This window comes from Ylistrum balloti, unplaced genomic scaffold (genome assembly GCF_031769215.1).
Source record: "Ylistrum balloti isolate Yb309-2 unplaced genomic scaffold, AGI_CSIRO_Ybal_v1 Utg369710, whole genome shotgun sequence".
NCBI lineage: Eukaryota > Metazoa > Mollusca > Bivalvia > Pectinida > Pectinidae > Ylistrum > Ylistrum balloti.
In genome coordinates, this window is record NW_026781936.1 from 695,526 (window position 1) to 720,471 (window position 24,946).

At 33.0% G+C, this 24,946-nt stretch overlaps 1 protein-coding gene across 1 annotated transcript; it reads left to right on the top strand.

Moving 5' to 3' along the window:
- The first annotated feature begins 18,227 nt into the window (after nt 1-18,227).
- Nucleotides 18,228-24,757, top strand: LOC132565278 (organic anion transporter 3-like). Its single transcript, XM_060229914.1, has 4 exons — nt 18,228-18,363; nt 22,840-23,042; nt 23,488-23,718; nt 24,749-24,757. The coding sequence occupies exons 1-4, from the start codon at nt 18,228-18,230 to the stop codon at nt 24,755-24,757; spliced, it is 579 nt and encodes a 192-aa protein (XP_060085897.1).
- The last annotated feature ends 189 nt before the right edge of the window (nt 24,758-24,946 follow it).

Here is a 24,946-nt window from a genome sequence, read left to right on the forward strand (position 1 = left end):
ACCTTGATTACATCGATGGCTATTTGTCTGTTTTAGTAACTTTTGTTTATTTACATAATCATATCATATTTTGTAGATAAAAGAGAATGATGAACGGACTTCAATTTCAAACAAATTCTAAACTCATCTCTAGAGTACAGTTGTGATTTTATTTGTCATATGGACGTTGGTATTAGCTAACATGTTATAAAATGTATGTTTCGATTATCTTATAACATATACATATACCAATTTATCTGCGTTACAAACGCAACAGGACAAAAGAGAGCCTGTGATTAGGGGGTAGTACAACTGATATGCCTCATTGCTTGCTTTATAACATTGAGACCTACTATAGACCTATAAACAAAAAAGGCGTTAGTGTCGTTATTACACAGGACAGCACGATTGTATCTACACGACGTACAGCTATCACATCTAACACGTAAGTGGTACTCCTAGATTACTTCAATGAAGAACTAGATAAAGAGTATTACTTTTAACATTGATTATATATTTATTTTGTTTTCTGACAGATAAATTATCAATTAGAAGAACACGTGAAATATTCGCATGTTACCTTTTTCATTTGGAGGATCAAAATATCATTATTGTTGTTTATGTTAAATATACTTTTTGTCAAATATATTAAATACCAGGTGTCTCTATCTGTTGCTATGTCTAAATACCAAATGTTAAAAAGAAAAAAAAACGTTTAAGTATTCATATTTTTTAACCAGGCCCTATGTTCCTTTTGTTTTCGTACTGCTTTGTTGAAAGATAAATGTTCTGCCTCAATAAGAGATAAAACAGCCCATAATATCAACGCTCCGTGAAAGGGCTTGTTTCAATCCTAGTTAATTGTGCATTATGGTTATCAGAGATTAAAGTTTATCAGGCAATTGTGACTGGTACTGACATCGATTGGTAGAGTATCCAATAGTTATTCTGATGATTTTTAATTTGTCCTTATTAGTGTGTGAGCAAATATGCCTTAGTCTCATAAACATAATGATGTGCAAGGTTAAAGAGTCACTATCGGTCTAGAATATCGCCCTCAGTAAAGATAATGTTCTACTAAAACAATATTAATTGCATTCACAATGAAAAATAAAATAAATGAAAGATAAAAAATAAAAAAAAAACTAAAATCGTTGTGTTTTGAGTAGTTTCGAAAAAAATGAAGTTTGATATATGCATCGTCAGTTCCTTTTATAAGGTCAGCAGGTGATAATTACATTATATCTTGGTAAACATAATATGACTTACATAATATCCTGACTTCAGTATAATGGTAGTTATATTTACTTAAAACAGTATAGAGGAAAGATATTTCATTCAGATGTACTTAACTTAATAAACCACACACGGAAGTATTATGCATACACGTCTGAAATAAGCAGAATAGAAATTGCAAAATACCTCATTGTCTTTTCGCCTGTTGCTAAAGGTAATTCAACACCAGTGTTTGCTGTTTAGGCATGACTAATAGAAACAAAAATAGAACATTGACTCAACGGGTACATTCTACATATACACCGTAGTGAAACAGGACATTGCTTAAGCAATTATATATAAGAGTATATAAATTTCTCATTCCTTGTTTTATATTACTCGAAATAAAATATGAGCTGTATTTTCGCGAGGGTGGAGAAAGACATTTGGGGTGTGATGACTGCGGTTGGAATAAACTTCTCGCAAAAGCATACAATATTCCTTTTAAACACACACATATTTGGTAATATTCGCATATGGTTTTTTCATATGAATATAACTTAAAATGTTTCATGTCCTTGACTTATCCATTTCTCTCTCCCTAAACCCCGACCCCTCTCAGACTTGTTTGCCATCCGCCTCGCTTTCGATGGATATATCACGAGCATATTGCGTTTTCTGTTGATAGAGATTAGAGAGTAGTAAAATAGGTTGTGGACAACATTGTGGTATTAGACGATCTATCTATGAAAATTAAACACATAAGTGAAAGAAAAAACAAAAACAAACAAACAAAACATATAGCGTTTCTTAAATAGTTTCGAAATAGTTTTTATATGTGCAGCTCGGCTTTCCTCTTATAATATCAGCAAGTGATCATTACAAGTTGAATTTTTTATATGATATCTTGAGTTCAGTACAATGGTAGTTACCCTAAGTTGCCAAAACAGTTGGTTTTTGTTTTGGGACAGGAAAGCCATTTCATCCACATGGACTGAACTTTGTATATAACACAAAATATCAAAATTAAGCATAACCAACACTTCCCGATTGCCTGTCAATATAACCAGTTATATAATGCATACCAAATATAGCAATCCATACCGAACAAAAATAGAACATTTGATATCTATCGGGATGCGTTTGACGGTAAGGGCACGTTGTATATGTACACGGTAGTGAAATAACGCGGTGTAATCGGACATTGCTAAAGCAAAGAAATAGATATAAATTTGTCATTTGTACTATACCATTCACTAGTTTTGTAACAATTGAGTTGTGTCCCTTGAGAGCAAACTTTAATTCTGTACCTGTACTGGTAACTGCGGTTGCCAAAGGAATATATCCTTCTTAAAAACAACTTATTTGAAAAACCAGGCCCAAATATATTTTCTTATCTATCAAACACATGCATTTTGATAACATTCACATCTCTGTGTTTTTTTTGATAGATACATACACTTTTAGAAATGTTTCATTTCCTTGATTCGTCAATTTCTCTCTCCTTGGGTCACTTCCGAATCTCACCCCTCATAATCGTCCTCCCCCCTTTCGATGGACATATGCATATACCATGTTTTTATTGATAGAGACTAGCAAAACAATCTGTAGTATTTTCAGTGGGTATTATTAAAATTATTCGAGTTCCTTGAGCCAAACACATCGTGATATATAACATCTTATCTTTCGTGGTAGTAAGCTATCACGGATGAATATTATTCAGGGAATTCACTGACACAACATTGTCACGTTAACTCGTTATCAGATTTCGATTCGCAAACATGATACAAATGAGACCACCGTTCATGCATTCAAAAGAGAAAGATCTGATAAAACGATAAAGAGTAAAAATCTTCAGAATAGAATGTTTGTGGATGTTAAACATATTGTCTACCTGGAATTCGGCTGATAATCTGTCAAGTGATACGTAAATAAACAATCTCGAGAATTGTTATTAACTACTGAAGTTTCGTGATATATATATATATATATAGACTTGTATCTACACGAACCGGTATAAAACTGGAATGTCCGTGTAAATCTCTCTTTTGTTCATATTTTGCCTTAGTGTTATTTAATTTGAGTTTGTATTATGATTATATTGATATGTTGGTATTTTTTGATGTTCTTTGTTATCAGTAGAGTTAGACAGAACTAAATATTCATTTTAGATAGCACAATTAATTGATAATAACATTTACCTTTTAAGAAGCTTGTCCTATGGACAGTTTTGTAAAGTGCCAGCTTTTATTATTCTTATGCAGCCGTCTTGTTAGTTTATTGAAAGCAAAATGATATTGCACAAAGATTTGGTTTAATTTTAGAAGGAAATATTATCACGGTAGAAATTTGATCGAGACAAAATCGGTATAGGTAAACAGCTACGATATAATTTACGAATGTCGTGAATAAAAAATGATCGCATAACCACGTCGGTTTTATAACTGATATGCTACGTGATAGGCCTCTGGATTTCTATTTGTTAACCTTTGACATTCGAACTCGAATTACTTTACAATAACACCCATTTTGTTGTCATAAGAAGATCATATGACCACCGACCGACAGTTTATCCCGGAAACCCATTCTTCATTGAGACGAACACCAACTCGTTAAATCTGACAAACAGTAGTTATTTTAACTTCAAAAAGCCAGACAAGACATTGGGAAGCCTATGTCTACCCATTAAGAGAGGAAATAACGTATGTAGTTGCTCAAGAAGTTTCACACAGATTACAAAATGAAAATACCTGTGTCTAAGCTAGGAAAATAGGTCTAAAATTGCAAAACAGCGTAGGAATAAACACTTTTCAAATTTTCATATCGCACTGTTAAAAATGTCGAACACATGCTGTTCTGTATCGATGAAATAAAAAAGAAAAACGGAAAGTACGATATATCATGACTACATAATGAATTATACCTATTTCATCACTCTTTGGTTCATGCGATATCTGCTTAAACACGACATCGTCATATACGATTCTTATCATACAACATACTGTATACTGTCATCCCGGTTACTGTACAACCAACAGGTGTATAAAAATGAAGATATATTGATCGAAAACAATAAAAAAGAAAATCAATGCGTAATTATGGTGGGGGATAGAGAAATCTTAATTTTTCATTTCAACCGTAATTTGCTGGGTATTTCTGGTTAGTAGACATTGTTATCTTACTGTTAAAATTATAATTGTATTATTCATTAACATATATTACATACCATAAACTTGTAATTTGTCATTCCCAAATCCTTTGTTTTTATCTAAGGACCATTAATGCGACTTCACATTTCCATTTTGATAATAAGTGCGGACCAGACGACCAACTATTGGCAGCTACCGAATTAAAGCTCAATATCCCGCACAAGGCAACTCCAGAAGGCTACCAAACATACTAGTTCAATATTGAATTGCCTTACTTTCTTATCGGTCACTATTTGGATGTTGTTTATAAATGTATGTAATTATTGCTAAGATGAGATCAAAGCGTCTCCCGATGATTTTTTTTCACTCAACTGACCTAAAGACAGACACTTTTCACCAGATTTTCAGGAAACTGGGAAACTATCGTTACTGTCATTAAACTACTGTGTTATTGAGATGCGTGGTGATGTCGGCGGGCTGCTACACTGTCTAGAGCGTAATACATGGGAATTGTTGTGTTGCTGACGAATTAACATTACATTAACCATATTTGTACATTCCCCACATACAATATGTTGTTTTCTGTTCACAAGGCCGTTTTTATCAGTTCAATGATAGGAAACAACTAGTCTCCAAAATTGAATTTTATGTTTTTATATTTGGGATATGACTCAAAACAAAGGTATGTTAAGTTATTATTTAAAAGAGCATCGAAATGTCAATCTTGCTATCCATTTCATTACCGTATTATTATTTACAATAGTTGCATTTGCCTAATTATTAAACTATTTTTGAATAGCCGTGTTGTCAAATCAAACAAAGGTTTCATCTACTAATTTGTTTGATTTATGGTTTGCTGTATTCAAGAATCATGATCTATATTTTATTACAACCATAATACGGATGTGTTTCTATATGCCTTACAAAAGCAAAAAAAGAATAGCACCATTTTATACAAAGTTTGATGAAATACAGTACAATGAATTCAACTGCAACATACAGATAATTCGTCTTTCTAAAACTCGAGACTCGACAGTTATGCTACGAGTCTAAATGGTAAACCATTGACGACTTAGGAGAGGTCAAAATGATGAGAAAATTGTCAAAATTTAGATATATGAAATACATTGTTTGCAGTTTATGTTTCGGGTACTATCGGGAAACATCACCACTGCTTACATCAGGCTTCTTTGACATAAACACATTTCTTACTGCAAGTATCCGTTTATTTGCAGATTCAAGTCACTGTTTAGAATTCTATGAACATACATATTTGTCACAGTGTCATACTTTTAATGATATTAAATATAACGAATTTCAAATTATACGTAACCCCAGTAAATTGATTATGTATTTCCACATTATTATTCTTTGCCAAAACTGCATGAAAGTTTTAGTTTTGGTGCTTTATTTGATATGCTCTGATCATCTACTTCAATTCAGATTATCACCGAGTAATGAAATATATCCTTGCCGTATCGAAAGTTGATCACAAAAAATATATGCATATGTTCTGTATTGACGCTTTATTAATATGGGGACCTGCAAAACAAAGAATTTAAAGAATAAGTCCAGGTGCTATTTTTGCCATTCTAGTAATTAAACGGTCCAACTGGAATTGCTTTAGTCCTAGTTGATAATGCATTGCCTTTAACTTCTGAATATCTGTTGTGTAGGTATTGGTGACATTGATTGGTAGTTCATAACCGTAATGTTGTGTGTATCTATTTAATTGTCCTCACCTAGACGTAAACATGTTATTGAATTGCTGACGTGGCTCTCGAAAGCCTCGCATTTTTTTTATTAATTTCATAAACACACAGACGTGCATATCTGTTTTGTCAGTGTTAATTGCATAATATCATTATCCTCGTTTTATATCTCCATGATATTTAAATAATACTAGGCATTGGGATTGCCATTTCCGTTCCTGTCTAATCATATCCAAATGGCAGTATACAATTCTTTATGTATTGTTAAAATCACAGGTAGTTTTCCATTCATTTTCGTTCAGTAAAGGTGTTGCAGAATATGTGACCCTGAATTTCACACTTCAGGAATTTCATTTCAATTCTTAAGACGCTCAAGCCAAATCCAGCAAAATGACTGGCTGTGCGAAATATTAATTCAGAACATAAATACAAATGTAATTTTCATCTCTTTTTAAGATACTGGAAATGTGCTTATTTTAGTGGAGACTTGAAGGTATGTTTTATGAACGTGGACATTAGTGTAGTCGGTTGATTCAAATCATTTTCCAATATCGGGTAGACCATATTTAGCTTGATATTAGATATGTTGGAACACAAACGTGTTACATAAGTTACATAAGGCATCGGCACGCAGGCGAACACCGCCATGGCCCTGTCTATGCTGACTTGTGCACAAGTATTTAGATAATTAACTACAAGTAACATTAGCTGTAGATCAACAAAGACTGACTATGTGTTAACCAACATGTGATCGCCTACCATATCACAACCTAGAAGCAGGGTACTTGCATATGTCTGCTTTTTACATTCGTATTTCAAACAATTTTTTCATCAAATCAAATTTCTAAAATAACCTGTAATGGTTCAATATTAAAGATAAGCAGCTTTACATCTTGCAGTTGTACTCACCCCAATTGGTTCCATATTACTATCAACGGCTCTGTAATCCGTATTTAATTACTAAAACACACTACCGCTGCTGTTAACTCGACAATGCTGTCGATAGAATGGGGTGGCGGTCGACACACAGATTATATATACCGTAGAGACGTCACGTGTCATAACGATGATTATTGCTTAAGCATTAACATACCTTTCGTGTGTATTTATTATTGCTGGTTAACATTGCTCAAGGAATGCATGAAATTATTCAATATGTGTGTTTAGTAAGATTGTACCATATGTGTATACGTAAAATATTACATCATGAGTGACATTATCTGTGTCCATACCTGTAATCATTTAGTTATTATCATGTACATTGATAATTTCACATTAGCAAATAAGTAATCATTTAGTTATTATCATGTACATTGATAATTTCACATTAGCAAATAAGCATTAATTCAAGAAAGGAAAAGGTTGATCAAAATAAAATATATGGATGAAATTTACAGGTACCAATTAACATAATGTGGACTTTGTATTTCATAGGTAAAATTGCCATTCATTTTTTTTTTTTTTTTTTGTTTAACTGATTGTAAACCACGGCTACAGACTTCAGAAAAACGAATACAGATTAGAAACTTCTTCCTCCGAATGAAAATACCTGACATATATGTTTTATTCAATTATTATTTTACCTGATAAACAAGAAACAAGGGCAATGTCAAATGAAACAGAGTATCTTGATTACATCGATGGCTATTTGTCTGTTTTAGTAACTTCTTTTTTATTTACATAATCAGATCATATTTAGTAGATAAAAGAGAATGATGAATGAACTTCAATTTCAAACAAATTCAAAACTCATATCTAGAATACACTGGTGACTTTATTTGTCATATGGACGTTGGTATTAGCTAACATGTTATAAAATGTATGTTTCGATTATCTTATAACATATACATATACCAATTTATCTGCGTTACAAACGCAACAGGACAAAAGAGAGCCTGTGATTAGGGGGTAGTACAACTGATATGCCTCATTGCTTGCTTTATAACATTGAGACCTACTATAGACCTATAAACAAAAAAGGCGTTAGTGTCGTTATTACACAGGACAGCACGATTGTATCTACACGACGTACAGCTATCACATCTAACACGTAAGTGGTATCCCTAGATTACTCCAATGAAGAACTAGATAAAGAGTATTACTTTTAACATTGATTATATATTTATTTTGTTTTCTGACAGATAAATTATCAATTAGAAGAACACGTGAAATATTCGCATGTTACCTTTTTCATTTGGAGGATCAAAATATCATTATTGTTGTTTATGTTAAATATATTTTTTGTCAAATATATTAAATACCAGGTGTCTCTATCTGTTGCTATGTCTAAATACCAAATGTTAAAAAGAAAAAAAAACGTTTAAGTATTCATATTTTTTAACCAGGCCCTATGTTCCTTTTGTTTTCTTACTGCTTTGTTGAAAGATAAATGTTCTGCCTCAATAAGAGATAAAACAGCCCATAATATCAACGCTCCGTGAAAAGGCTTGTTTCAATCCTAGTTAATTGTGCATTATGGTTATCAGAGATTAAAGTTTATCAGGCAATTGTGACTGGTACTGACATCGATTGGTAGAGTATCCAATAGTTATTCTGATGATTTTTAATTTGTCCTTATTAGTGTGTGAGCAAATATGCCCTAGTCTCATAAACATAATGATGTGCAAGGTTAAAGAGTCACTATCGGTCTAGAATATCGCCCTCAGTAAAGATAATGTTCTACTAAAAACAATATTCATTGCATTCACAATGAAAAATAAAATAAATGAAAGATAGAAAATTTTAAAAAACTAAAATCGTTGTGTTTTGAGTTGTTTCGAAAAAAATGAAGTTTGATATATGCATCGTCAGTTCCTTTTATAAGGTCAGCAGGTGATAATTACATTATATCTTGGTAAACATAATATGACTTACATAATATCCTGACTTCAGTATAATGGTAGTTATCTTTACTTAAAGCAGTATAGCGGAAAGATATTTCATTCAGATGTACTTAACTTAATAAACCACACACGGAAGTATTATGCATACACGTCTGAAATAAGCAGAATAGAAATTGCAAAATACCTCATTGTCTTTTCGCCTGTTGCTAAAGGTAATTCAACACCAGTGTTTGCTGTTTAGGCATGACTAATAGAAACAAAAATAGAACATTGACTCAACGGGTACATTCTACATATACACCGTAGTGAAACAGGACATTGCTTAAGCAATTATATATAAGAGTATATAAATTTCTCATTCCTAGTTTTATATTGCTCGAAATAAAATATGAGCTGTATTTTCGCGAGGGTGGAGAAAGACATTTGGGGTGTGATGACTGCGGTAGGAATAAACTTCTAGCAAAAGCATACAATATTCCTTTTAAACACACACATTTGGTAATATTCACATATGGTTTTCTCATATGAATATAACTTAAAATGTTTCATGTCCTTGACTTATCCATTTCTCTCTCCCGAAACCCCCACCCCTCTCAGATTTGTTTGCCATCCGCCTCGCTTTCGATGGATATATCACGAGCATATTACGTTTTCTGTTGATAGAGATTAGAGAGTAGTAAAATAGGGTATGGACAACAATGTGGTATTAGACGATCTATCTATGAAAATTAAACACATAAGTGAAAGAAAAAACAAAAACAAACAAACCAAACATGTTGCGTTTCTTAAGTAGTTTCGAAATAGTTTTTATATGTGCAGCTCGGCTTTCCTCTTATAATATCAGCAAGTGATCATTACAATGGGTCTTGTTCAGTTGAATTTTTTATATGATATCTTGAGTTCAGTACAATGGTAGTTACCCTAAGTTGCAAAAACAGTTGGTTTTTGTTTTGGGACAAGAAAGCCATTTCATCCACATGGACTGAACTTTGTATATAACACAAAATATCAACATTAAGCATAACCAACACTTCCCGATTGCCTGTCAATATAACCAGTTATATAATGCATACCAAATATAGCAATCCATACCGAACAAAAATAGAACATTTGATATCTATCGGGATGCGTTTGACGGTAAGGGCACGTTGTATATGTACACGGTAGTGAAATAACGCGGTGTAATCACCTAAAGCAAAGAAATAGATATAAATTTGTCATTTGTACTATACCATTCACTAGTTTTGTAACAATTGAGTTGTGTCCCTTGAGAGCAAACTTTAATTCTGTACCTGTTTGTCTCCTATACTGGTAACTGCGGTTGCCAAAGGAATGTATCCTTCTTAAAAACAACTAATTTGAAAAACCAGGCCCAAATGTATTTTCTTGTCTATCAAACACATGCATTTTGATAACATTCACATCTCTGTGTCTTTTTTATAGATACATACACTTTTAGAAATGTTTCATTTCCTTGATTCGTCAATTTCTCTCTCCTTGGGTCACTTCCGAATCTCACCCCCTCATAATCGTCCTCCCCCCTTTCGATGGACATATGTATATACCATGTTTTTATTGATAGCGACTAGCAAAACAATCTGTGGTATTTTCAGTGGGTATTATAAAAATTATTCGAGTTCCTTGAGCCAAACACATCGTGATATATAACATCTTATCTTTCGTGGTAGTAAGATATCACGGATGAATAATATTCAGGGAATTCACTGACACTAAATGGTCATGTTAACTCGTTATCAGATTTCGATTCGCAAACATGATACAAATGAGACCACCGTTCATGCATTCAAAAGAGAAAGATTTGATAAAACGATAAAGAGTAAAAATCTTCAGAATAGAATGTTTGTGGATGTTAAACATATTGTCTACCTGGAATTCGGCTGATAATCTGTCAAGTGATACGTAAATAAACAATCTCGAGAAGTGTTATTAACTACTGAAGTTTCGTGATATATATATATATAGACTTGTATCTACACGAATCGGTATAAAACTGGAATGTCCGTGTAAATCTCTCTTTTGTTCATATTTTGCCTTAGTGTTATTTAATTTGAGTTTGTATTATGATTATATTGATATGTTCGTATTTTTTTATGTTCTTTGTTATCAGTAGAGTTAGACAGAACTAAATATTCATTTTAGATAGCACAATTAATTGATAATAACATTTACCTTTTAAGAAGCTTGTCCTATGGACAGTTTTGTAAAGTGCCAGCTTTTATTATTCTTATGCAGCCGTCTTGTTAGTTTATTGAAAGCAAAATGATATTGCACAAAGATTTGGTTTAATTTTAGAAGGAAATATTATCACGGTAGAAATTTGATCGAGACAAAATCGGTATAGGTAAACAGCTACGATGTAATTTACGAATGTTGTGAATAAAAAATGATCGCATAACCACGTCGGTTTTATAACTGGTATGCTACGTGATAGGCCTCTGGATTTCTATTTGTTAACCTTTGACATTCGAACTCGAATTACTTTACAATAACACCCATTTTGTTGTCATAGGAAGATCATATGACCACCGACCGACAGTTTATCCGGGAAACCCATTCTTCATTGAAATGAACACCAACTCGTTAAATCTGACAAACAGTAGTTATTTTAACTTCAAAAAAGCCAGACAAGACATTGGGAAGCCTATGTCTACCCATTAAGAGAGGAAATAACGTATGTAGTTGCTCAAGAAGTTTCACACAGATTACAAAATGAAAATACCTGTGTCTAAGCTAGGAAAATAGGTCTAAAATTGCAAAACAGCGTAGGAATAAACACTTACAGTTGATTAGTGGTGGACTGATAACACATCTACTATACCTTTGTAAATTTTCATATTGCCCTGTGTAAAATGTCGAACACATGCTGTACTGTATCGATAAGATAACATAGAAAAACGTAAAGTAAGATATATTCTGACTGCATAAGGAATGTACCTATTTCAAACACGTTCATGCGATATCTGCTTAAACACGACATCGTCATGTACGATTCTTATCATACAACATTCTACATACTGTCATCTTGGTTACTGTAAAACCAGCAGGTATACAAACATGAGGATATATTGATCGAAAACAATAGAAATAAATCAATGCGTAATTATGGTGGGAAAGAGAGAAATCTTAGCTGTTCATTTCAACCGTGATTTGCTGGGTATTTCTGGTTAGTAGACATTGTTATCTTACTGTTATTATAATTCTATTATTCATTAACATATATTACATACCAAAAACTTATATTTTTGTAATTCCCAAATCTTTTGTTTTCATCTTGACCTACTGTACTTCTTTCTTAGGACCATTAATGCGACTTCACATTTCCATTTTGATAATTAGTGCGGACCAGATGACGAACTTTTGGCAGATACCGAATTAAATCTCAATTTCCCACACAGGGCAACTCCAGAAGGCTACCAAACATACTAGTTCAATCTTGAATTGCCACACTTTCTTATCGGTCACTATTTGGATGTTGCATATACATGTATGTAATTATTGCTAAGATGATATCAAAGCTTCTCCCGAAGATTTTTTTTCACTCAATTCACCTAAAGACAGACACGTTTCACCAGATTTTCAAGAAACCGGGAAACTATCGTTACTGTAATTAAACTACTGTTTTAGTGAGACGCGTGGTGATGTCGGCGGGCTGCTACACTGTCTAGAGCGCAATAAATGGGAATTGTTGTGTTGCTGACGAATTAACATCACATTAACCATAATTGTGCATTCCCACATACAATATGTTGTTTTCTGTGCACAAGACCTTTTTATCAGTTCAATGGAAACAACTAGTCTCCAAAATTGAATTCTATGTTTGTATGTTTTGGACATTACTTAAAACAAAGGTAAGTTCAGTTATTATTTACAAGAACATCGAAATATCTTAGTCAATCTCTCTATCCATAGCATTACTGCATCATTATATTTACAAAAGTTGCATTTGCCTAATTACTAAACTATTTTTGCATAACATTGTTGTCAAATCATTTCATTTCTTGTTTGCTGTATTCAAGAATTATGAGTATTTCTAAGATTCGGGAATCGTCAGATATGCTACTAGTCTGAATGTTAAACCTTGGAGGACTGAGAAAGGGTCAAAGTGATGTGAAAATTGTCAAAGTTTAGATGGGGAGGTGCATTAGCCCTATAAATAAATAAATTACGTAATTTTCATATATCTGATAATTATATAAGAACGTCAGGTATATGTGTTTCTTCTGAACATAGCCACTTTTCAAATGAATCAAAACGCCTGTTGTTGATACGGAATGTCCATTCAATTCCTGTATTTTAAATGCTAAGATGTTTAAGAACAATGCTAGAGCTTATTCGTTATTTAAGACTGATATATTCACTGAGGAAACCTTTTTAAAAGAAAAAAATACGATCGATCTAAGAAGTTACCTACTTTTCTGCAGTCGATATTAGTTTTCCTCGATGTTACTTATTTAGACTACAATGGTTTTGTAGGATGATGACGAAGGAAATATAAAGTCAATAAAACAACGGGCGAATCATTGGATACACTGAAAATCAAAGAGAAGTTTTTCGAGTATCTATTATGTTATTTTGTTTCTTTTTCTTGCTACTTTCCAGAAGAACCTGCGTTTGATAAATGAAGTAATGGAGTATTTCCTTACATCATTGTCGCATCTGCATAACGTTGATTTTTTTCACATCAGTAATGTCACCAACGCGCATGACAAGTGCTTGAAAATGAGTCGTAGATCATTGTGTCTTACTCCGTTGTATCGAAGGAATTTTACAAAAAGACACACAAAAACACATTTAGATAATTTAGAGCTAGGTAGAGTGGAGCCGAACAATGAATCAAACTGCATAATTCAGTTCTTTCGTCCTTCGAGGGCTCACAAGTCATACCAAGGGTCTGAATTGTGAAGCTTAGGAGGCGACTAAGGAAAATCCAAAGTGATCAAAAGCAAAAGTAAAAATCTAGACCAGGAGAAATAGCAGCGCCATAATTAAATACATTTGTTAATTTTCATATTTTTTATTTTAGAACGTCGTCAAGAATATGTGTATTTTCTGAACCATGCTAATATTCGAACCACGGGAATTCGATCAGCAATGTCTATCAAGTGATAACTTAAAATATTCGACGAAAGACACACAAGGTAATATAGAGTAGAGCCAAACAATGGATCTGACTACATCATACAGTTGTTTGGTCCTATTAGAACTCGTCAGTAATGGTAAGGGTTTAAATTTTTGAAGCCAAGGAAGCGACTACGAAAAAAGTCCAAATCCACATGAGGAGGTACAGCAACCCCATAATTACATACATCGAACCCAGCTTTGTGCTTCTATATTTATTTTAATCAATCATGTCCGTTACCGACAGCATACCTGTACATTTCATTGTATATGTAGCTGGCGGTTTCAGCGTAAAAGATGTTAACTTGTTGCAAACATTTTTGCACTCCTCGAAACGATCGGCAGGGATGTGATTATAGCGTACTTGATCCTTTGTGAGGATAATTGTGGATTCGTTTTACAGTCACTAAAATATCAGTTCGCATTACATTGAACAGCTCTTCCTGTAGAAACAATAAGCATAAACTATTCAAATAATGAATAGTTGGATCATTTGACCTTGTTTTTCCGTGTCCTTTAATAGTTTAATGTCTGTTTTCTTTTATTTAAATGCTATTCTGTAATGTTATGAAACGTGTGTAGATATTTGACGAATATATTACGACTACAGGCTAATTAAAGTGCTGATATAGATTAGAAGTGTTGTGAGTGACATTTTCTTGACTTCGTGTTTAAAATATGATACTATAATTATGTATAATGATACCATCAATTATGTTATTGCATTGATGTGTAAATGCCCTCAAATTATTTCAAGGTGACAAATTTACATAATCCTTAAAGTTGCCTTGTACAAATAAATTACTCCTTCATCGTCTTTTTTATCTGCTCATTTTTGTTCACCTGCTATGCAGGTATTTTCAAAGACCACCTTATAACCTGTTAGACAGTTTGCAAGCCTTATATACATAGGTATGACCTTACACGTTACCAAGCAAGAACAATGTCTGCCACTTTCTTTAGATACGCCTTTGAACAAGTATTCGAACAATTCAAAAAAGTTTATTTCATTGTCTTCTTTGTAACATAAGTGCGGCTCAAGATCGAGTTTAATGTTCTGATTTCTATACGCTTGGTATATCGTTAATTCAGCCAGTACATGAGACTGATCAAACTGGGGATTTTCATGAAGACCAGTAACAGTGACAGAAATTACAATCAGATTATTTTGTAACAACTACAAATAAGGTAAAGATTAATACAAGGGAGACTTATTTGACTTCAGAACAACTTATCACGTGGAATGTTTAAGCAAATTATTTTCAAGAGAAAGACACTGTTTGTAGTTAGTATAGCTAATAATGGAAAAAGGACCATCAAAAAATAAGTTTTGTTGATTTATTTTAATTTCTGATGATACATATTGCCGTTTTTCTAAGTTATGAATACAATTTTTTACGCTTAAAATAATGTCCTGTTCGTGATTCCTTTGTGTCATGTTTTTCAGCTTCCATTGAACCTGTAGCTATCTGAATTAAGTTGTATGTAGAGCAGTCAACGTTTCCATTAGTTTTGATTTTGTTTTTCAGTGAAGAGGGATATGGTAATCAGTGAATTTGTCCACATTACATTTAGTAATCACACATCGATGTCAGTCGTGAACTATAGATGATGTCCTGTTTTAATTATCGCCTGTGTATTGGACACAGTCAATAGAGCTCACTAATCTATCTCTAGAACTCACTCATTTTTATATAAAGGTCACTTAAGTCTCATTGGAGGATTACAACGCTTTGTAAGTAGGTGCTCACCAGTCACTATAGGTCACTCATATGGGAATAAAGGTCACCCATCTTGCAGTATAGGTCACTCACCGGTTAGTAGAGGTGAGTTGCATGTCAGTACAGGCAACGTATCCGTGACTAGAAGTTACTAGATGTTAATCGTTTTATCAGACATGTGCCTAACTTGACTATGAAGAGATCAACCTCATATACTTAAAAGCTTAGTGTTAGTTGATTGCGTGTTAGTTGAAAACGTAGAGGCAATATCTATATTGTGTGTTTATATAGTGTTCGTTGATATCACCAACTCACTGGTGTCTTCTCACTTAGCCAACATTTTGATTTTTGGGGTATACAGGTAAGGTATTGTTGGCCAGGTGAGACTAGGTGTGAAAGGTAGAACAATAGGAGATAATTACAGGTAAGGCTATAGACTGCTTCATAAAACTTCCTACTTTCAAGAGAAAAATAACTCTGGATATTGAAGAAATACATGTATTTTTATTTCACATTCAATACATTTACAGTATTAACTTACTAATATACCCTATATATAAGAAACATAGCTACTATTTTAAATTATAGACAAACAGGAATATCAGAAAGAATACATATATCTACTATTTTTCAATTACAGAATCATAGAAAAACATAAAAATATAAGAAAGTACACGTATAGCTACTATTTTTCAATTACAGAATCATAGAAAAACATAAAAATATAAGAAAGTACACGTATAGCTACTATTTTCCAATTACAGAATCATAGAAAAAACATAAAAAATATAAGAAAGTACACGTATAGCTACTATTTTTCAACTAGTTCAATTATTTATGTATAAACACATATATAGACACATAAAGTAGCCAGATTTCAAACGTCCTTTTGAATAGAAGTATTATAATGTTCTGTGCATCTATAACATGTATTAAGATTACTTATTAGTAATTAATGATAAAAGCTTATAAAAGGTGTTCCCATACAAAAGGAAATGAATTAATTCATTTCGGTACTAGAATGTTTTTTTCGCAACAGAATTTTTCATAACTGATAATTCTTTTTTATGCAACACATGCAGTTTATTGTTGGGAAGCAGCATCAGCATAACCGAGCACATCAATATGTCCATTTCTGTATTGTTCCTTTAGTTGACAAAGGCGGAAGTCTATGTGGCGGTATTTCCTCTTCTTTGGTCTTGGTCTACCTCCGGTCGAAGGTTGGATCATCTTTGCTGCATCGGTAGTCTGATTTTTCTTTAGAAGCTGAACAGCCGCAAAGATGTTCGGGTGCGCATGCTGACAGAACTTGTTGACCCTGCTGTGCTATCCCTCAACATGATTTGTTGTCCGTGGGCCATCGTTGTCATAGTGGTTCTACAAAGCTAGTGGCCGGGCACGGTCTCTGTACACATCTCCAATCAACTCTATCATTACGTCTGGTCCTGACGGAAAACTTGTAGTCTGCATGAAGAAGATAGTATCCACCCCTTCCATTTTCTATGACGTTGATGTTGGCCTGTGCATGAGCCATAATTGAATATGAACGATTTGAGAATATGAACATGAGCGCAAGACCTTTGATATGTTTTATCTTAATTCCAACCCACCCAAGCCAAGAAGAAATGGTAACACCCATCCAAGTTTTAATGTCTTCTTTCATCACATCCATGTTTTAATTAATATGAGTTACAACAACACTAGGTACACAATTACCATTATTTCACGAACGGACTATCAAGTGATAAAACAACATTTAAGCAATTAATGTTAACAATATCTAAATGTATTTAACAATTCTATCAATTATGTAAGTGATTAACAGAAGACACAACAACATCTGATAGGACATTATATATTTTAGAATTACTGGTAGCACGAAATAATATTTTTTTTTGCGTTTTCAGTTCTAAATCTGTCATTTTGAAAAAAATAATATTGATTAAAACACTTGTAAATACATTTCTTATTGATTTAAACTCTTGAGATTAAGATTTTAGAATATATTACATAATGCATGTAGATTTTAGTACATATATATTGAGTAATTGCAGCAAACATTTAAGACTTCAATATGATTTCCTAAACGAATTGATTTAAATCGTTATTTCATAAATCATATTCAACTAGTCATTTTTTATATTTTCTGTCAAGAAAAGTAGGAACAGACTATAACTGAAAATGAATCAGGTGTAAAATTTGACATGTTGGCCAAGTAGTACAGATAAATTTCAGAATGTTGGCTAAGTGAGAATGAACCTTACCTTACTTACTCAAAACTAAAATTATCAAGTGATGTCAGATCACGTTTGTACATTTTATCATTGGTCACTGGTGTATTGTTATTTGAGCTCACGTTCTAGAATATATGTATAGTAATGAAGTCAGATTATCTACAGGAGTTGTTTCCATCTTTGCAAAAACCTAGCTTTTACGTTCAGGTGATATATCTACAAAACAATTACAGCTATGCCAGGTTATGACTATATGGACGACGATTGGCGGCGATTAGGGGTATGGGGACGATATCAATGCATTCAGATAGTTCTTCAGTTAACTACGGTGATATCTGAGGCTTTGCATCTAATGGTTATAGTCTTCATAGGTAGGTACATATGTAGGCGTTGTTGTTACCTATTAATATCTAATCAGCTGGTATGCGATTTTTAAAAAAAAATATTTCCTGGTGTGTGACATTTTAATTTATAAGCTGGTGTGCGACCGTTTAAATATTTACATGTGTGAAAATGTTTACTTAACCAGCTGGTGTGCGACTGTTGAAATATTTCCTGGTGTGTGACATTTTAATTTACCATGAAGTGTTAAGACGCGACTGTTTGAATATTTGCATTTTTGAGACAATTTAATTTGCCAGCTAGTGTGGGACTTTTTAGATATCTGCTGGTAAGCGACAACTGTCTTTTTCTGCTGATGTGGGACTGTTTAGATATCATAGACGTTCATATTCTACAGTGTGTATATGCTGGGTTTCACGATATTTTGAACCAGCGAAGTTGAATCTCTGCAAGTACCAAGCAATATAAGTCGAGTACATAATATGATGGGTATTATATTTATATAGCAAACCGCTCCTCACCCCTTGGACCGTATCGTTCGGTAGTTCGCCCAGGTGAATAAGAAGCTCACCATACGATTATTACGGAAGACCACGAATATCATACAAAACATAAAGCAAGCATAAGGAATATAAAGGTTTAGAATACACACGAGGTAACTCTATGAGATAATTTTGCCTTTGAATAGTTACATTTATGGTACAATCATCAGTAGATAATCTTACTGGCAGTCTTACTAAACACAGTTAAGAAAGGCGAACAAAGTCTTCATTCCATTTTCATTGAAATAAAATTCATATTTGAATAAATGATTTACATACATGTTTATGAATTCAGACAAGTGTATTTAGATCCTTAGAAGTACTACAGTATTGTAATACATGGCATATTTTTATATGTCACTAGATTAAGATAACGTAGTGCAAGGGAAACAACTCTTTACGGTATATAGCGTTGACAATATAGCACGGGCCATATGATGATATGATTGGAGAGAGAGATAAGTGGATAAAACACAGAAAAAAAATAAAGAGAGAAAAAAAGGAATAGAACGAAATATCAAGATACCAAGTGTTCCAATAGGAGTAGTAGATATTTTAATACCTTCAATGCTTTAAGAACATGCATTGGAATACAGCACATTAACAGATGCACTCCTTCATAATAATAAACTTTATTTATTTTACAACAATAACGCAACAAGTTTTTCCAACTTATATTAATCACTCTTGTTGGCTCGGATGGAAGCGCGCGAGAGGTCTTAGTGTGGGATGAAACCGGAGTACCCGGGGAAAACCCATGTGGTCGGGCAGGTGACCCTATGCCTTTTCACATCCATTCCGGGAATCGAACCCCGGACGGCTAGGTGAGCTCCTTAGAGAAGATATGAGAGAAAACACATAGATGAATGATTATTAATCATTAGCCTAAAAGTCTTATCAAGAGATGGTCATTATCTGTTTTTCAGGCTTCCCAGAACCAACCTAACTCTTTGCAAAATATTTCAGGAATGGAACATCTAAGCAGTCCTGTAATCATTCCTAAAGCCTGTAGTTGTACCAATTCTTATATTTGATACTTAATTTTGTTTATGGTCGAGAACATGTATGTCATCAATAAAAATCATTCTACCTGCAAATATATTTGTAATTGAAAAGTAAGTAAATTTGGCTTTAAAAGTAAAACAATTCAACAGTATCAATTGATAAGGTCTTCTGTTCATATACATAAACATTGTATTATGAACTAATGCCAAGGGCAGTATAAAGGTCACCGAATGTCAAGCTGATGATTGATATTTTGTATTCCTTATTTTAACGTTCAAGCTTCATGACAAAGGCATTATATTGGTCAATAACGATCACAAGTCTAATCAGAGTCTAATTTCTCTTCAATGCCAGTAAATATCAGATATAATTGACGTTAGTAATTAATTAAATTATTTGATTTATGGTTTTATATCACATTTGTTTCCATTCAACTAGTCAAATATATTTCTTCAGTTAAGTTTGAAGTAATGATTACATTGAAATAAAATATTCTTTATATGAAAAATAAAAAACAATCTGCTATTCTCTCCGAAAGTTAAAAGGCAGAAGCTAACCATGGGTTACTCCTGGTCATATGGTTATGCAATATATACCATGTAAAACACCTTCATGGGTCCCTTGCAGCAAGACAGAATCATTTGCCCAAGCACAAGGATACGTCTAATTAATATATACATTACAGCGGTTTATTTGCCTATATAACCTAACATGTTCCCGTGATTTCGCCCGCAGAATACTAACAAGTCAAAACAAACACATGATAAGTGATCAAAGCTTAACGTAAATAGTAATTTTGAGCTATTTTGGAGTGAGGATACATATCAGCAAAGTTTTAGAATATTCTATTTCCGGTCTTTTTATGCAATCGGTTGCGTAAGCTGCTAAAGGAGTATATCGGACCAATACTCTATACCTGTACGAAGTGTGGAGAAAACAAGGTATATAAGGCTGATAAAAGTGCATTCAGATAGTTCTGCAACTAACTTCGTCCTTGTCCAATGGTTGCAGTTGTTATAGGTGTAGGTAGTCCTTTTTTTATCACAATTTGATATCTTTGCAACAACATTTCAACATACCCTTTAGGGATACAGTGATTTATACCATGAACATGTTTGTCAGATATACACTTATTTGATTTAAGTATTACATGCATCATAATACACGTACATGTGAACATTGATATAATTTACAGCATCAATTTGTAATATTACAATACTTTGTATCATGTTTAAAGCGCGTTCAGATTTTTTCCAGTTGAAAGATATATTATTTCAATTTGAATTTAAGCCAAGGGTCAATAAGAATAGTATTTGTTTTTATCAATATCAAATATTTTCATTGCTAACTTTAATGTTCCAGTCTTCTGTCAGATGTCAATGTGTCGGTCAACAAGAGTCACGAATCAAATTTGTCTTCAATATCAGTCACCATTGTATGTCAATTGTATTGATTATCAATAGTAATAATCGATTGAATATATATTTCAGGTCAAATATTACATATTATAAAGCTTTAAATACGCAATACTCTATCCTTACTTTTCCTTCCACGACTCTGTATTTATATACAGCTGGAGGCTGAATATTGGCTATACCTAGGTTCATAATAAATTAGTACCATGTACACACCCTTGTTTGTTCCCTGTAACGACCTACATGTACATTCATAGCATAAACCACTGAAACCTCAGACAACACAGAGGCATTTGCTATATACACGAATTTTTATATTAGCATTCTAAATAAGTACAATTTTTGAAAATTAACCTTATCATGTAATTAAAAAAAGACTAACGGTCTTATTTGTTCATCGTTTAATAAACAAAACTCTGAAAAAGACTATACTTTGTCAAGGATTACGAACCTCTTCACATAATACAATGTTTTGAATTAATGGAAAGCATCATACAGACCTTCATCTAATTCAGAAGGTTTTATCACTGTTCGATGGATTTCAATGTGTTTTTATTCTTTGCTAGTGCGCGATTGTTTATAGCATTTTCTTGTTTTCTTTCTTCTGGGCTGATACTAAGGGTCAAATTTGTAACAGATTGGCAAAAAACTGGTATTGCTAATGTAGTTATTAATGTGTTCAAAAGTAATGATGATACTGACACGGGAAATCAGATATGATAAAAACAACTTCTGAAACAGAATATAGTAAATAAAGCAAGAGACGATTAGCTTTTCTGAACACCTGGTCCAATTTTCCTTCAATTTGGGTTTAACTGAAGATACTGGTAACATATCGGCGTTTCCTTGTAATTACCCATACGGGCAAAATGATTACTTGTTAAAATGTGTGGGAGTACTTGTTTATAAAAGTGTAGAAGTTTTCACTTTTGTCATTTTGTTTGATGTACTTAAACCACTTTAAACTCATAAATATAATTTGTAATCACACAAACGTCAAGGATTAATATAGTTTGGTCATACCTTCATACATATACTTCAAATGGAATAGTGTTGAGAACCCCAACCCTAACCCAGATTTGAATTGTTGCTTAATATGATAATGCATCCTATATTATAACAATCTATGTATCAATTGCTGGTAAATTCATGTTCATTTGGATCCGAACGAAGTCAGAGGAAAACAAGAAAACAATTGTCTATTGGCAGACTAGCTGTGATAAATTTATGTCATAACAACGTATCACTGATTCTAATCTGAAGTTGGACATGTTTGATACTCGTTAGTTTGCCTGTTGTTTCCGTTGTAATAAACCTTTTTTTTAAATTTAGAACAGAACATTACTTACTTGATCAAACCAAGGTTTACATGGCGAGTGTCGTTAAAGAAGCAGAAGACGCTTACTCTACCGGAACACCTGATCTTATTATTCCTTATTCTTTTTCAGGAGTCTCCGTGAGAATCTTTCGTTTGTTTATATATTGCCGTGGTTCTATTGAATTTGACAGGTTGATATTTTAAACTGAATTGCTTATGCCTTAGGATATCGTCCATCGTATCGGTGTGCCGACCTTGTGAATACAACCATATACGACATCCCGTCCAATGTCAGTTTTACACATCTGTACCAGACATGTCACATCGATGTCACAATGAATAACACAAACACGACTCTGATGACCTTGTCACCATGTCCTGAAGGATATACGTACGATTTGGAGAAGACTCGAACGTTTGTTACAGAGGTAAGTAGTATGTATGCGTAAGTCTAGAGAAAGATTGAACGCATACGATAACAAAACTTTAATTATATAAATATATGTACAAACGGATGGAATATATAACTATTGTGATGTGTTAAAGCGACTGAGGAAACCAAAACTGAAAAAAAAGCACAAATATCAATTCAAGAGGAGTACAGACCCTGTGATTCAAGTAGAATACTTTCAATATTTGATGATTTCAACAAAAAGAGCATATGCTTTTTTGGATCTCGTCACCATTTAACTAAATTACTACGTAACATTTGTGATAAAACAAACCGCAAAAGACAGTTTATTGGATAATTATAATAATGTCGGTTAGTACTTGGTGTGTGATGAAATACAGTCAAAATGGATTAAATTGACTTCGAGCTTTCGTCAGTAATATTAGGGATCAAAACCATTTATGTTATATTTTCTGACAAAGTGGGATCTTGTCTGTGATGGCGCGGAAAGAGCAGAGGTGTCTCAGATGTTGATGCTGGTTGGACAGATGGTAGGTGCGGCCTTCTTACCACAATTATCCGATAAATATGGACGGAAGGTGATTTTGGTCACCTCACAGATCGTTCTGTTTGCCTCCGGAATCGGCGCGTCTCTTCTCCCCAGTTTTACATACTACATCATTATGCGGTTTATCTGTGGATTGGCACATCAGGTATGTGAATTCATATTGTCTTATGTAAACCGAAAAAATAATGTTCTTAATATGTTATCTGGACCAGGACTTCAATTTTTCTTTTTTAACTTTTCTTCATCAATTTCTAGTAATACATATTTTTTTTTATTTATCACTCCATATAGTATCTATTATTTAGATATCTGATGTAATCTTATTTTCAAGTCCGCGAAAATTTATCTCGAATTATGAAATCTGAAATCTTAGTTGAGAATTTTTCTATACATGTATGTCTAATTGCAATATTATATGTTGCTATTCATATCGAGTCAAGAGTTCGTTTGATAATACAAGTTTCTTGCGTATAGTAGAACATATCAATGGTTACAAAAAATAATCAGTAAGAAAGAGATAGAAATGATAGAAAGATGAAAATAAGAAACAAAAATAAAATGATAAAAAACGAACAATGAGCTATTTATGCTTTTTACATTGAAAAAAGTAGTAAATGGCTCGGAGAGCTGATTTCATAATTCGATAGATGTTTAGCAAATAGTGTATAATAGCTAAATGATATAAATACATGACAAATGACTGTCGTGTATACAGTTAACTGTTCATACTACACATTTATAAAACTACGCAAGTGAAGTATTAACTTGAATTTTTGTATCAATCGAGTGTCGATCCTCCTCCAACTGCTTCGGCATGTTTTATGATAAAACTGAGCTGTGTGGCAAACATTATCATTGTTATTTTTGAGACAGATATCAACATGTTCAAGAATAAATCTTACACTGCTGCAAATTTTATCAAATTTATTTGATATCCGACAATTCTCTGGAATGTATCAAATGAATTAAACGTGACAAAAAAACCTTCTTCACAATATAGATAACTCCTCTGATCCTACGTATCAATCACACCCAGAAAGAAGAATTGATATTTAATTCTACTTTCCTTAGATTATCATTAATCGATATGCAATTTCTTTAAAAAATTTGTCTATAACGACGACAGTACGAGATCAATTCAATGTGTAAATGGTAACATCTGATGAATTCCACAGATGAAATAATAATTGATAGTGAATTACATTAATAAAGCGGTCGTTGAATCACAAAAAATGAATTTGTATGAATGTTAATAAAACTTTATGGCCGTAGCTATTGTGTTTATTATTACAGGGAATGGCTACGGCTAGGGCTGTGATGAGTGTTGAAATTTTACCAGAGGAAAGTCGATACATGGCAGAAGTGCTTGGCAG